Below are 13,883 nucleotides of genomic sequence, written 5' to 3'. Positions count from 1 at the left end.
CTCCTCTGGGACACAATGCTGGGTTCTGGCTTGCTCAGTATCTCATGGGAAGGCGCATGGCACGTCTGCTGGGCCCCACATCTCCAAATGTCTGGGTCTCATGTCTGCTCTGTCAGCTCTCAAACACCTGCTCTCCAAGTGTCTAAATCTGCTCTGAGCTTTCTCTAAAATGTTTCCTCTTTTACAAGATTCTAGTAAAGTAATCAGTCCCACTTTGAATGGGTGGAGTCACATCTCATCAAATTAAAAGGCCACACCCACAGTCGGGCATGCCATACCTGCATGGTGATAATCTAATCAACATTTTCCACCCTATGATATTGAATCAGGATTAAAAGAAATGACTGCCCCTATAAGATTGAATCAGGATTAAAGTATGGCTTTTCTGGGCTATATAATACTTTCAAGCCAGCATAGTAACCTCTTGTTGGTGCCTTAATTTGGATATTTTCACAGTCTTAGAACTGTGTACTTACAACTTATTAAATTCCCTTTTTAAAAGTTGTTCCATTTTTGGTATATTGCATTGTGGCAGCTTAACAAACTAATACAACTAGTATATTTTGTAATGGGTCAAGAGTGATTATGGGTGATAAAAAGCACCAGGACTTTGAGAGGCTGCTTAAGGCTGAAGAAAAGGTGGTCCTTAATTTGAACAGAAGATTCCTTTCCCACACCTCAGGGAGCACCACTGTCTTATTTTGATTTTTGGCACATGCAAATCCAACTTGTTTTCTCAACTTTGAGAGGCTTTCCTGTTAGTGGGGTCAAAAGTGTTGCAAAAGTTTGCACTAACACAATCTTTCTTTGAAAAGACAATAAAGAAGTGAATGAATTAAGGCATGATGCTGAGTAAAAATAGTATGAAATTTGAAATGAAACAGAATATGTATGATGTGTCCAGTTGGAGATTTATTTGTGACAGGTGATAGCTGTGATAAGTTTGCATTCAATTATTAGATGAATGATCTTAATACTAATGCTGCAGTTTTGTAATTTAAGGCACAGGTGTGCAAATGGTACTTGGTGCTCAGTTTAAGAAACAGTGCATAAGGGTTAATAAAATCTTAGCATCTTTAGTGAGATAGGTATTTGCATAGATGGCTTATCTCAAAAGAAGTGATGACATAGTTTTTGAAATAAACACTTAAATTATGCATAAGGTCCTAAAAATTTATTATTTGGTCTAATTTCACTTCTTGGATTCCATCCCAAGGAAATACCATACATTCTTGGAGGAAGGAGGATATTTTAGTTTCCTAATGCTTCTGGAAATGCAGTGTACTGGAAATGAGTTGGCTTTTATGAAGGGGATTTATTCAGTTACAAATTTACAATTCTAGGGCCATAAAAATATCCAAACTAAGGCATCCAGAGAAAGATACCTTGACTCGGAAGAAAAGGCTGATGGTGTTCAGGGTTTCTCTGTTATATTAAAGGCACATGGTGACCTCTGCAGGTTTTCCCTCCCAGCTTTTGCTTGTTTGAAGCTTCCCAGGGGTGTTTTCTTTCTGCATCTCCAAATGTCCCTCTGTCAACTCTGAAGCTTTTTCCAAAATGTTTCCCTCTTAAAGGACTCCAGTAAGCAGATTAAGACCCACCTTGAATGAGCAGAGACACATCTCTATGGAAACCACCTAATCAGAAGTTCCACCCACAACTGGGTGGGTCACATCTCCATGGAAATATCCAAATCAAAAGGTCCTACCCTAATCACAAGGTCCCACCCTAAACAATAGGTCTGCTGCAGCAAGGCCTGATTAGGAAAAGGAATGGCTTTTCTGTGATACATAGCAGTTTCAAATCAGCTCAGAGGGGAAAGTTGTTGAGCTTTGCATAGAAAACCATTTTATCACAGAATTATTTAGAACAGTTAAACCATGAAGAAAGACATGAAGTCAACTAATAGCAGAATAATTAAGTAAATTATAATGCCTCACTATTATGGAAATTAAGCAATTAATACAAAATGTTAGGTAAAAATTCATAATACAAGTTTTATAAAACACAATCTCGATGGTGAAAAAACTGGATCAATAAAAGGAGAAAAATATGTCAAAATATCTTCAGAGGATGTATTATGAATGAATAATTTTGCTCTTTTTTTTTTTACTCTCCTATAGCTTCCCTTTTTTTTCTTTTTCATTTTAATTATTTAACAATACGTATCTTTTTTTTTTTTTTTTTTTTTTTTGCATAGGCAGGCACAGGGAATCAAACCCAGGTCTCCGGCATGGCAGGCGAGAACTCTGCCTGCTGATCCATGGCAATACATATCTTTAAAAAATAAACCTTCCCTGAGCACACACTATGCAATCCATGGGAAGACCTGTTAGAATTTGTAGGCTAAGATATGAGGAAGTGTAAACTGAAGTGTTACCTTGGAGCCAGTTGTCTGTTCTCTGATGGAGAAGGGAATCATTAAAAAGCATTATCGTAGAGTGGGCAATGATGGCTCAGCAGGCAGGATTCTTGCCTGCCTCGCCGGAGACCCAGGTTCAATTCCCAGAGCCTACCCATGCCAAGAAAAAAAATAGCATTATCTTAAAACAAACAAACAAACATGATAACAGCTGACCAAAATATATGTCCACCTAGAAGTGACCTACATTGAGAGGGTGCTGGGATGATAGATGGCAATTTCCAGGCTTTATCAGACAAAAGGTCTTCTAGAAACTGCATACTTCCTGGGTTTTTTGCAGAGCTTTTTAGTAATATCAATTCTTGCCACCAACACAAATCTTTAAAATATTTGAAAGAGTGCTTCTGAAGTTGTTACACAGTACATTTTTTAAAGGTGAGAATGTAGAAACATGCTGCTCCAGATAAACATGATCCAGAAAGTAGAGATGGAGACAAAGTATTTTGTGAACCAAAATATAATATAAAAGTTAACTTTTATCTTAGTTTGCTGCTATCATTGCTGCTGGTAATTTGAGGACATTTCTGCTTCATCTTCTAAAGAATGTCAACATTCATTGTGGCAGTTCATATGTGGAAAGAGTAGCAGCTAATGCAAATAAAGTGCGGAAATCACCAAATTAATATGTAGCCTCAGACTTTATGTTCAGTGTCAGTGGTGGCTTATTGACAAAATGGCAGGCTACTCATCGCATGGCATAAACTTCCAATCTATATTCACATCTGAAGTTCAGCATTTCCAAGTGCACCAGGGTTAAAAACAAATGGTGCCAATGTGCTAAACATTTATTTTTTATCATTATATTTAAAGTCAAATAAAAGAAGATAAATATATATATGCATTTTAAGTCAGTCTCTTGATTTCTTTTTAAATTTCCAACATTTTCATTGCCTAGGAAATTGCATGGAATTATAGAAACATTTCAAAGATCCCCTATCCTTGACAACATTGTCGATTTTTTAGTTTCTTGTGAAAGATATTCCAGTCTATGGGAAAATATATGAATTACAGAGTAAACTAGTGTTATTCCTCACTCTCATTACTTTTATTCAGTCACCTATTACTGCCAATGATACCTTCCAAATCTTTCCCAAATCTACCTCATTTTCTCTTTCTCTACCATCACTGCTCTATTCCTGACCTACAGTAACACCACTCTCCTGGCTAAAGCTTTCTAATTTACATGTTTGCCTAAAAATCCACTCACCACAGCATATCTAAAACTATTAGACTGGCCCTGTCACCTACCGGATTAAAACTCTTCTATATTTCCCCATCACTCTCACAATGAAGCCAAATACTTCTTATATCCCCTTGAAGAACTTGCCCACTTCTTTCCTCGCATCTCTTGCCATTTCCTGCTTTAAATGTGTTTCTGCAACACAAAGCGACTTGTAGGTCCTGCAAAACTATGCCACTTCTCATTTCTGTGCTTTGGTTCTTGTGTTTACCTCCAAATCAAATATCTGTTTGTCCCATCCCTTTCTATGGCAAATTTCTTAACCTTTGACTGCCACCTTGGACACTTCCCTTTCAAGGAACAGTTTCCTGATCTGCCCTGTGCATTTCTTTATCATTCACATTTCCACATCGTGCTTTTAATTTCTGTCTTTGTCTGTCTTTTCTGTTAGAGAATGAACTCCTTGAAAACAAGAGTTATGTCTTATTTGTCGCAGTATCTCTAGTCCCTAGGACAGACAATGGAATGAAATCAGCTTTAATGTGAATATATAAATCTGTATTATGTTAGGTTTCCTAGAACAGAGCCCAAGACTGAGATTGGTATGTGTTCTAGTTTGTACGCTGCTGGAATGTGATATACCAGAAACAAAATGGCTTTTTCAAAGGGAAATTTATTAAGCTACAAGCTTACAGTTCTAAGCCTGTGATAATGTCCAAATTAAAGCAAGGCTATAGAAATGTCCAATCTGAGGCATCCAGGGAATGATACCTTGGTTCAAGAAGGCCGACAAAGTTCAGGGTTTCTATCTCAACTGGAAAGGCACACGGCAAACATGGCGATGTCGGCTAGCTTTCTCTCCAGGCTTCTTGTTTCATGAAGTTCCCCTGGGGGTGGTTTTTCTTTCTCATTTCAAAATGTCTCTGGCTGTGTGAGTTCTGTGGTTCTCATGGCTCTCAAGCTTTATCTAAAATGTTTCCTCTTTTAAAGGATTCCAGTAAGCTAATCAAGCCCCACCTGGAATGGGTGGAGTCACATCTCCCTCTAATCAAAGGTTAATATCCACAATTGGCCATGTCACATTTCCAGGGAGATAACCTAATCAAGTCTCCAACCTACAGTACTAGATAGGGATTAAAAGAAACACTTGCCTCCCCGAGATGGATCAGGATTAAAAGGTGGCTTTTCTAGGGTATGTAATCCTTTCAAACCAGCACAGTATGCATAGAATATATTGAGGAAATACTTTTCAGAGAAAAGCTATAAGGGAGGATGAAGCAGGACAGGAAAGTGCAAAAAGGTGTGTGAGTAGGTGGTCTCAGGTAAGCCCTAGACTTGGCTGCATCCAGTGAAGCTCTGGAGCATACACCGCAGTCTAGTTTGGTTCCTACTTGAGCTAAAGGAGCTGGCATTTTGTATGCCTACAGCATTTATTACCAGTGGTCCACACCCGAGGGGGTCTGTAACTTCCCCAGCAGGATGGCTTCAGTCAATCAGGAGGCCAGTTTTCAAGAGAATAGGGGCTACTGTGAGCTGTTAGCATCTAACATTCAAAGCAGCTAGAGAATGGCTATATCAGGCTATAAAGGGGTTAAGGTGGGCCATCACAGCATCTTCTATTCTCCTTATCCTAGGTGTCTTAATTATTTTGTTACTATTCCAATGTCTCTACCAAGTATATACTTGAAGAGTAATGTGATTTACAATTTTATAAAGTTTAACATTTTCATCTTAGGATGCAATATGTAAGCTCTATGATTAGACATAAAAAAAAAATCAACCTTCAAATTTGTTACCATGGAAATATTTTGAGCTCCTACATATGTAGTAATAATGACTTGATTAAAAATACTTTCCCTAATCTCATTTGAATATGTTCTCATCCCTCAGTCTATGTAGCGTTTGTTCATAAAATGGTATATCAGGATAAACTTCCTGTAAAGGAATTAGTTTTGAATCTTAATTCCATTATCATCTTCATAAAATCTCCAGGAACTTTATGGGTAGTGACAAAAGTGCATGAATATAGTGCCTCCTACTTACATCCCAATATAATTCTCTGTGTTCATATAAGCTCCTGTTGACTCTGAAGGAATATATACTGCTGAGAAGTCATTGACCTATGAATGAACATCGAACTGTGTTTCCATGGACTCCTCCTATCAGGGAAGGAGAGTTCCAATAGCAAATTTTCTTGAATAGAGAGATTTATAAAATGGTATTTTATTCCAAAAGGGGGAAAAGCATATTAAATATTGCTGGCCTAGACAATGAACTTGTAATTGTTAAAATAGAATAACGTTACCTGGTAACATACGTAATGGAATTAACAATGTCAAGAAAGATGCTATTGGAGTGATTGTTTCCAAGTCAACAGAGCTTATGTTCTGAAGTATGGACAAGCAGAAAATATAAATAGAATTCCATTCATCAAGAGTTAGGTTTTAAGTTATCATATTTTCTTTTAAATTGTAGAGATGCCCTGCTACACAAGATATTTTTAAAAACACAAGAAAACGTTAAGGCAATGTAAGAAAAATGTCCCTATTCATAAGGAGATGCATATTGAAGTATTTAAGGGTGAAGTATGATTATACCTTACTTTAACTTATTTTCTATGGTTTAGGGAAAATATTATATATATATGATATATATGTATATATATAGAGAGAGAGAGGGAGTGCAAAAGAGTGCATGCAAATGAGGCAGAATGCTAATGGAAAAATAAATAACACTCATCATTTCTTTCACTTAATAACATGCTTTATTTTAGTTGTTGAAGAGAGGTATAAGTCCATCATTTATTTAAATGTGTTTATCCAAATAATTTGAATATAGCTTGACTTATTATTTACAGTATTTGCCATGTTTTCCCAAAATGTACTAAAACATCTTAATAATTTGATAGTTTATTTTTGAACATGATGCATTTTGTTTAATGGTAATAAAAACTCCTAAGCCATAGATTTCCCCATCTACTTCTGTATTAAAATGAACACAAAGCACCTTTCATGTCCTAAGTGTGGTTGTTATTTCTTCATATCAACTCTAGCTTTCCCTGGCATGTGACTTTTTGAGTCATTTGCAACTTTTTTTTTCTGACTATTACTGAGTACTGCATAACTATTTTTCAGCACTATTTATGGTTCGTTTCAACATTTTTTCTTAGACAGCATATTCTAAGACCATATATTAAGATCTGTATCTATTCTCAAATCTCCCTCTGTTCTCTTGATTTAGTTTGTTACTAACTCTTTAGAACTTTTCTAGACTAAATCTTTTTGCTCTTAGCTTCAAGCATTTTGTTTTATCTTACAAATCTGCTGAGAGTTTAATTTCATCTCATAGTTTATACTGTTATCTTGAAGATGTTTCAGCCTTTATCCCTGGCAGTGATACCCGCTGTGACAGATGGCCTGAGTTACAATAACTTGACTCTAGAATTGTACTGTAATTCATACAGTGATAAAGCAGAATAATTTCATGCTTATTACTAGAATTTTAACTGCATTAAGTAAAATCCCTCATAGGAGTCATTTCATGCAGTGGAACAAATATACAAAATTTTATCGTTAAATATTGCATGAATTATACACCCTTGATGTCTCTGTTTGTGCCTGATTCTGCTGTGTCCTGTTTATGTTATTCCAAGTCGGTGACAGTCATTAATGGGATGATGGCAATGACTTGGACACTTTGAGCAGATGTACTCTAAAGAGTATCTAAGTACAGCTCTTTAACAGGCATCTTAGTCAAAAATGTAGTAATTGAAATTAGCTAAATCACAGAATGGGCTGAAATTGAAAACACTTTCATTGGGGAACAGCAGGTGGTAGAGAAAATGAATTCTAACGTCAGACATAACTGGGTGAGAATCCCAGCACTCCCACTTATTATCTGTCTGTGCAACTTTTATCAATCGAGTTTCTTCGATTGTAAAGTTCAGTTATAAATTCATTTCTTCACTCATGTATTCATTCATTCATTCAGTAAATGTGTTGAGCTCAACTGTGCAGGCACAGTGGTAGTCACTGGGGTTAGAGTAGTGAGTGAGAAGGACAAAATCCCTGTCTTCCAGAGGCTTGCATTCTACTGGGGAGACAGAAAACAAACGAGTGGATATGTAATATAATATTAGATAGCAATAAGTACTAAGTAGAAAATTTACAGCAGAATCAGTGAGTCAAATGACTAGAATAGGAAGATGTTATTTTATACAGGACTGTTACAAAAGAAAGACCTCTTTGAGGAAGCAGTCTTTGGGATACGGTTCTGAGGAAGCCAACCATGCAGTTGGCTGGGGGAGTAAGGTTTCAGGTGGAGGGAGCAGCAAGTTCGAAAGCCTCAGTGGATGGTTTTGTGAAAAATGAATGAAAATGTGTAAAGCCCCTGGCCCCATAGTTAAGTGCTCATTAGATGTTAGATGCTATTATTATTTTAAAACATGCAATGTAGATAGTTAAATCCATCATGTGCATTCTTTCCTCTATTGTACATCTTCCTTTTTGTTCAGATCATTTTCCTTCTATTGAACTCTGCATTGTTCATACTGTTCTCAGGACTTTTAGGTTTTTTTCTCTTGTTCATCTACCCCTGACTGAAATACTTTGATGCTTCTGCTGTTACAGATTCTCTTCCCTCCGCATTTTCTCCTTTGCTCAGCATTTGTGTACTGTGGGAAATGTCAGACTTATTTTCTTGCTAAGTATTGAGCAACTGCCCTCTCTAAGCAGGAAATCCACAACTTCTTCTCCATGATGATGGAAGGAGCTTACCTTCCCTATGGGGACTGTTATTTATTGTGTGGGGTGTGGAGGTGAGTGTAAAGGGAAAAACAAAAAAAGGAGTGTCAAAATGCCTTTAGAAGATGATGCCTCCAGGAAACCCAGAAAACTAAACCATCCCCTGCTGCTTTCCTCTCTACATTTCCCCTGATGCTAAGCATCCTTTAATGCTCTTAAGAAGCCAAAGCGCAGTGACTGTTTACCTCTGTTTCTGGCTGGGAACCCACTACCAGAGCTCTCCCCACTTTGGCTTTTATTCCATTCGGCCTTGTTTGGCTGTAAAACATTTATCCCTGATTTTATCACTCTGGGGCCATCAGAGAGAGAAGTCACACAGTAATTTGAACAGGGAAAGTTTAATATAAAGAATTGTTAAATATAATTGAGGGTTAGAATAATGAAGGATTGGCTAGTAAGGAGGAGAAAGAACCTTAAAGAATACAGGAATGGCTGCTGTTGCTCTGGGGCTGATACAGAGCACTCAAGGAAGAGCCTCTGTTCTCACATCCAGAAGGCTCGGATTCTGATCTTATTTGTAGGGCACAGCCATGACTTACTTAATAGGAAACACCCTCTACTGACAAGGCTGCAGTACCTGTTAGCAAAGGAAAAAAATATTTAAACAGGCCAGATCCGTTTTCACAAAATGGACATAAAGGTGGATATGAAGTTGAGAGGCAACAAATCGATAAGTAGCATACTGATGTGAATGTCGACTAAATCCCAGCAGGCTAAGTGAAGGATATGTTGTTAGCAGGGTAAATTCCTTTGCATTGTCATTTATGGTTTTATTCATTGCTGCATCATCCGTGCCCAGAGTAGAATCTCTCCCACGTAGATGCACGACAGATATTTGTTGAATGAATGAGTGGATGGATGACTGAAATGATAGTTCAAATTTTTCTCTAATGTTTTCCCTCTCTCTCTCTCTTTTTTTTCTTACAGCTGATGGATGCACTGATTGGTCTGTCGATATCAAGAAATATCAAGTTTTGGTGGGAGAGCCTGTTCGAATCAAATGCGCACTCTTTTATGGTTATATCCGAGCGAATTACTCCCTTGCCCAAAGTGCTGGACTCAGTTTGATGTGGTACAAAAGCTCTGGTCCCGGAGACTTTGAAGAGCCAATAGCATTTGATGGAAGCAGAATGAGCAAGGAGGAAGACTCCATTTGGTTCCGGCCAACGTTACTACAGGACAGTGGTCTTTACGCTTGTGTCATCAGGTATCCCTTTTATTTCTATCACTGCCAAATCAATGATATCGCAGGCTGCTTTCTCATACTTACATTTTGCTGCTATCCCTTTCACCCAAAGGTATTGTCACAAAATTTGTGTGGGTTGCTGCTTTCTAAAATGTAGAATCTAAATCATAAAAAGGTGGGATTGGAATTTATATTGAGACATTATTTCTAGCTTGCAGAGAACAGTGATACAATCTGGGTATCTACTTATGTTGCCAGAAATTACTGAAGACTATGAAATAAAATTTATAGGGGAGGTGAAATGTTGCAAATAAAATGTAAGCAAAGACTTGCAGAAAGTATGCATCGTTTATTGCTAAATGGGTTGTAACATTTTGTTATTGCCCTTCACAGACAGATAGAGCACAGATAGCTCTGGTTCACACACATCTGCAGAGATGATTTAGGTAATTGTGTATGTGCCCAGGGAGAGGAAGACAACATTGCCATGTTAGGGAAGACAGAGGTTGTTCTCCAGATCACTTTGTTAACTAAAAGTGCTGGGTCAATACAAAATTTCCCCAGGGCGTCTCATGGCTAATACCAAAATTCAAAATCAAGCCTGAACCCTTATCCTCAAGAAAATTCATCACACATCTTTTGTCAGCTTCTAATTTCCCTAATAATAATGCATTGAAATGCTATCCGTGTAATAAATTAGCAGCCAGAAATCTTCGTTTAAGCATTTAGCCATTCATTGATTGTGAACCATACCCAGCACAGACGGGTGCAAAAGTTGTCAGCCTACTAGAAAATTAGCGAACAGGGCTCTTGGTGTACAGAGGGTGTTTAAATCTGTTTATTTGGCTTTTCGTATTTCAGCTTATTTGAAAAAATAAAACAAAACCCAAAGCAGTTGACTCTCAACTCGGATAAAGTCTCAGTATCACCTAGAGCCTTTTTCAAATCAAAATCTCACTTCTACATCTGAAATTGTGCCAGGCACCTGTCACACCTCTTCTGTAAAGATCATGCCTCCCTCTCATCCATACCTCTAAGAATAACCATGGTGCTGAACCACGACTCCTGGTGTGGTAGGACATTAAAATAGGCCAAAGTCACGTAAAAGTTAAAAATAAATTTCTCCCTTTAATACTGACGGCACATGTTGTAATTTAGGGTTAGCGTGGGAAAACATAAAGCAAATGCAAGTAAAGAGTTGCACTTGGGGGAAACGTCAACAGGATTTTAGAAGAACAAACGTACCATTCCTTCGACATCTCTTGTTCTTTCCCTTGGGGCTTAACTTTTTAAAACTCCTTCTATGTTCAAGCGTATCTCATAATAGAAGTGAGGGTTTTCTGTGGGCACTGATAGTCATCATACTAGTACAGTTTAAAAGTATACTGTTTGAACCAGCTCTTCTCACCGGACAAATAGGAATTTGATTTTTTTTTTGAACATTTTTTTTTTATTAATTAACGGGAAAAAATAAATTAACCCAACATTTAGAAATCATACCATTCTACATATGCAATCAGTAATTCTTAACATCATCACATAGATGCATGATCATCGTTTCTTAGTACATTTGCATCGGTTTAGAAGAACTAGCAACACAACAGAAAAAGATATAGAATGTTAATATAGAGAAAAGAAATAAAAGTAATAATAATAGTAAAAAAAAAACAAACAAAACAAAACAAAAAACTTATAGCTCAGATGTACCTTCATTCAGTGTTTTAACATGATTACTTTACAATTAGGTATTATTGTGCTGTCCATTTTTTAGTTTTTGTATCTAGTCCTGTTGCACAGTCTGTATCCCTTCAGCTCCAATTACCCATTATCTTACCCTGTTTCTAACTCCTGCTGGACTCTGTTACCAATGACATATTCCAAGTTTATTCTCGAATGCCGGTTCACATCAGTGGGACCATACAGTATTTGTCCTTTAGTTTTTGGCTGGACTCATTCAGCATAATGTTCTCTAGATCCATCCATGTTATTACATGCTTCATAAGTTTATCCTGTCTTAAAGCTGCATAATATTCCATCGTATGTATATACCACAGTTTGTTTAGCCACTAGTCTGTTGATGGACATTTTGGCTGTTTCCATCTCTTTGCAATTGTAAATAATGCTGCTATAAACATTGGTGTGCAAATGTCCGTTTGTGTCTTTGCCCTTAAGTCCTTTGAGTAGATACCTAGCAATGGTAATGCTGGGTCGTATGGCAATTCTATATTCAGCTTTTTGAGGAACCGCCAAACTGCCTTCCACAGTGGTTGCACCATTTGACATTCCCACCAACAGTGGATAAGTATGCCTCTTTCTCCGCATCCTCTCCAGCACTTGTCATTTTCTGTTTTGTTGATAATGGCCGTTCTGGTGGGTGTGAGATGATATCTCATTGTGGTTTTGATTTGCATTTCTCTAATGGCCAGGGACATTGAGCATCTCTTCATGTGCCTTTTGGCCATTTGTATTTCCTCTTCTGAGAGGTGTCTGTTCAAGTCTTTTTCCCATTTTGTAATTGGGTTGGCTGTCTTTTTGTTGTTGAGTTGAACAATCTCTTTATAAATTCTGGATACTAGACCTTTATCTGATTATGTCATTTCCAAATATTATCTCCCATTGTGTAGGCTGTCTTTCTACTTTCTTGATGAAGTTCTTTGATGCACAAAAGTGTTTAATTTTGAGGAGCTCCCATTTATTTATTTCCTTCTTCAGTGCTCTTGCTTTAGGTTTAAGGTCCATAAAACTGCCTCCAATTGTAAGTTTCATAAGCTATCTCCCTACATTTTCCTCTAACTGTTTTATGGTCTTAGACCTAATGTTTAGATCTTTGATCTATTTTGAGTTAACTTTTGTATAGGGTGTGAGATACGGGTCCTCTTTCATTCTTTTGCATATGGATATCCAGTTCTCTAGGCACCATTTATTGAAGAGACTGTTCTGTCCCAGGTGAGTTGACTTGACTGCCTTATCAAAGATCAAATGTCCATAGATGAGAGGGTCTATATCTGAGCACTCTATTCAATTCCATTGGTCAATATGTCCATCTTTATGCCAATACCATGTTGTTTTGACCACTGTGGCTTCATAATATGCCTTAAAGTCAGGCAGCGTGAGACCTCCAGCTTCGTTTTTTTTCCTCAAGATGTTTTTAGCAATTCGGGGCACCCTGCCCTTCCAGATAAATTTGCTTATTGGTTTTTCTATTTCTGAAAAATAAGTTGTTGGGATTTTGATTGGTATTGCATTGAATCTGTAAATCAATTTAGGTAGGATTGGCATCTTAACTATATTTAGTCTTCCAATCCATGAACACGGTATGCCCTTCCATCTATTTAGGTCTTCTGTGATTTCTTTTAGCAGTTTTTTGTAGTTTTCTTTGTATAGGTTTTTTGTCTCTTTAGTTAAATTTATTCCTAGGTATTTTATTCTTTTAGTTGGATTGTAAATGGGATTCTTTTTTGATTTCCCCCTCAGCTTGTTCATTACTAGTGTATAGAAATGCTACAGATTTTTGAATGTTGATCTTGTAACCTGCTACTTTGCTGTACTCATTTATTAGCTCTAGTAGTTTTGTTGTGGATTTTTCTGGGTTTTCGATGTATAGTATCATATCATCTGCAAACAGTGATAGTTTTACTTCTTCCTTTCCAATGTTGATGCCTTGTATTTCTTTTTCTTGTCTAATTGCTCTGGCTAGAATCTCCAACACAATGTTGAATAATAGTGGTGATAGTGGACATCCTTGTCTTGTTCCTGATCTTAGGGGGAAAGTTTTCAATTTTTCCCCATTGAGGATGATATTAGCTGTGGGTTTTTCATATATTCCCTCTATCATTTTAAGGAAGTTCCCTTGTATTCCTATCTTTTGAAGTGTTTTCAACAGGAAAGGATGTTGAATCTTGTCAAATGCCTTCTCTGCATCCACTGAGATGATCATGTGATTTTTCTGCTTTGATTTGTTGATATGGTGTATTACATTAATTGATTTTCTTATGTTGAACCATCCTTGCATACCTGGGATGAATCCTACTTGGTCATGATGTATAATTCTTTTAATGTGTTGTTGGATATGATTTGCTAGAATTTTACTGAGGATTTTGCATCTATATTCATTAGAGAGATTGGTCTGTAGTTTACTTTTTTTGTAATATCTTTACCTGGTTTTGGTATGAGGGTGATGTTGGCTTCATAGAATGAATTAGGTAGTTTTCCCTCCACTTCGATTTTTTTGAAGAGTTTGAGGAGAGTTGGTACTAATTCTTTCTGGAATGTTTGATAGAATTCACATGTGAA

The 13,883-nt window shown here is 37.1% G+C and overlaps 1 protein-coding gene across 2 annotated transcripts in view; it reads left to right on the top strand.

The window, feature by feature from the left end:
* Positions 1-13,883, top strand: part of LOC143670130 (interleukin-1 receptor accessory protein-like 1) — a 992,918-nt gene that overhangs the window by 615,234 nt on the left and 363,801 nt on the right. For both annotated transcript variants that reach the window (XM_077144759.1, XM_077144760.1), the window contains exon 3: positions 9,332-9,611. In XM_077144759.1, coding sequence (XP_077000874.1) covers positions 9,332-9,611 — 280 coding nt within the window. The remainder of the gene's footprint in view (positions 1-9,331; positions 9,612-13,883) is intronic.

The sequence above is a fragment of the Tamandua tetradactyla genome, chromosome X, assembly GCF_023851605.1.
Source record: "Tamandua tetradactyla isolate mTamTet1 chromosome X, mTamTet1.pri, whole genome shotgun sequence".
NCBI lineage: Eukaryota > Metazoa > Chordata > Mammalia > Pilosa > Myrmecophagidae > Tamandua > Tamandua tetradactyla.
Note: the sequence above shows the minus strand (reverse complement) of the source record. Positions and strands in the feature narration are given on the sequence as shown.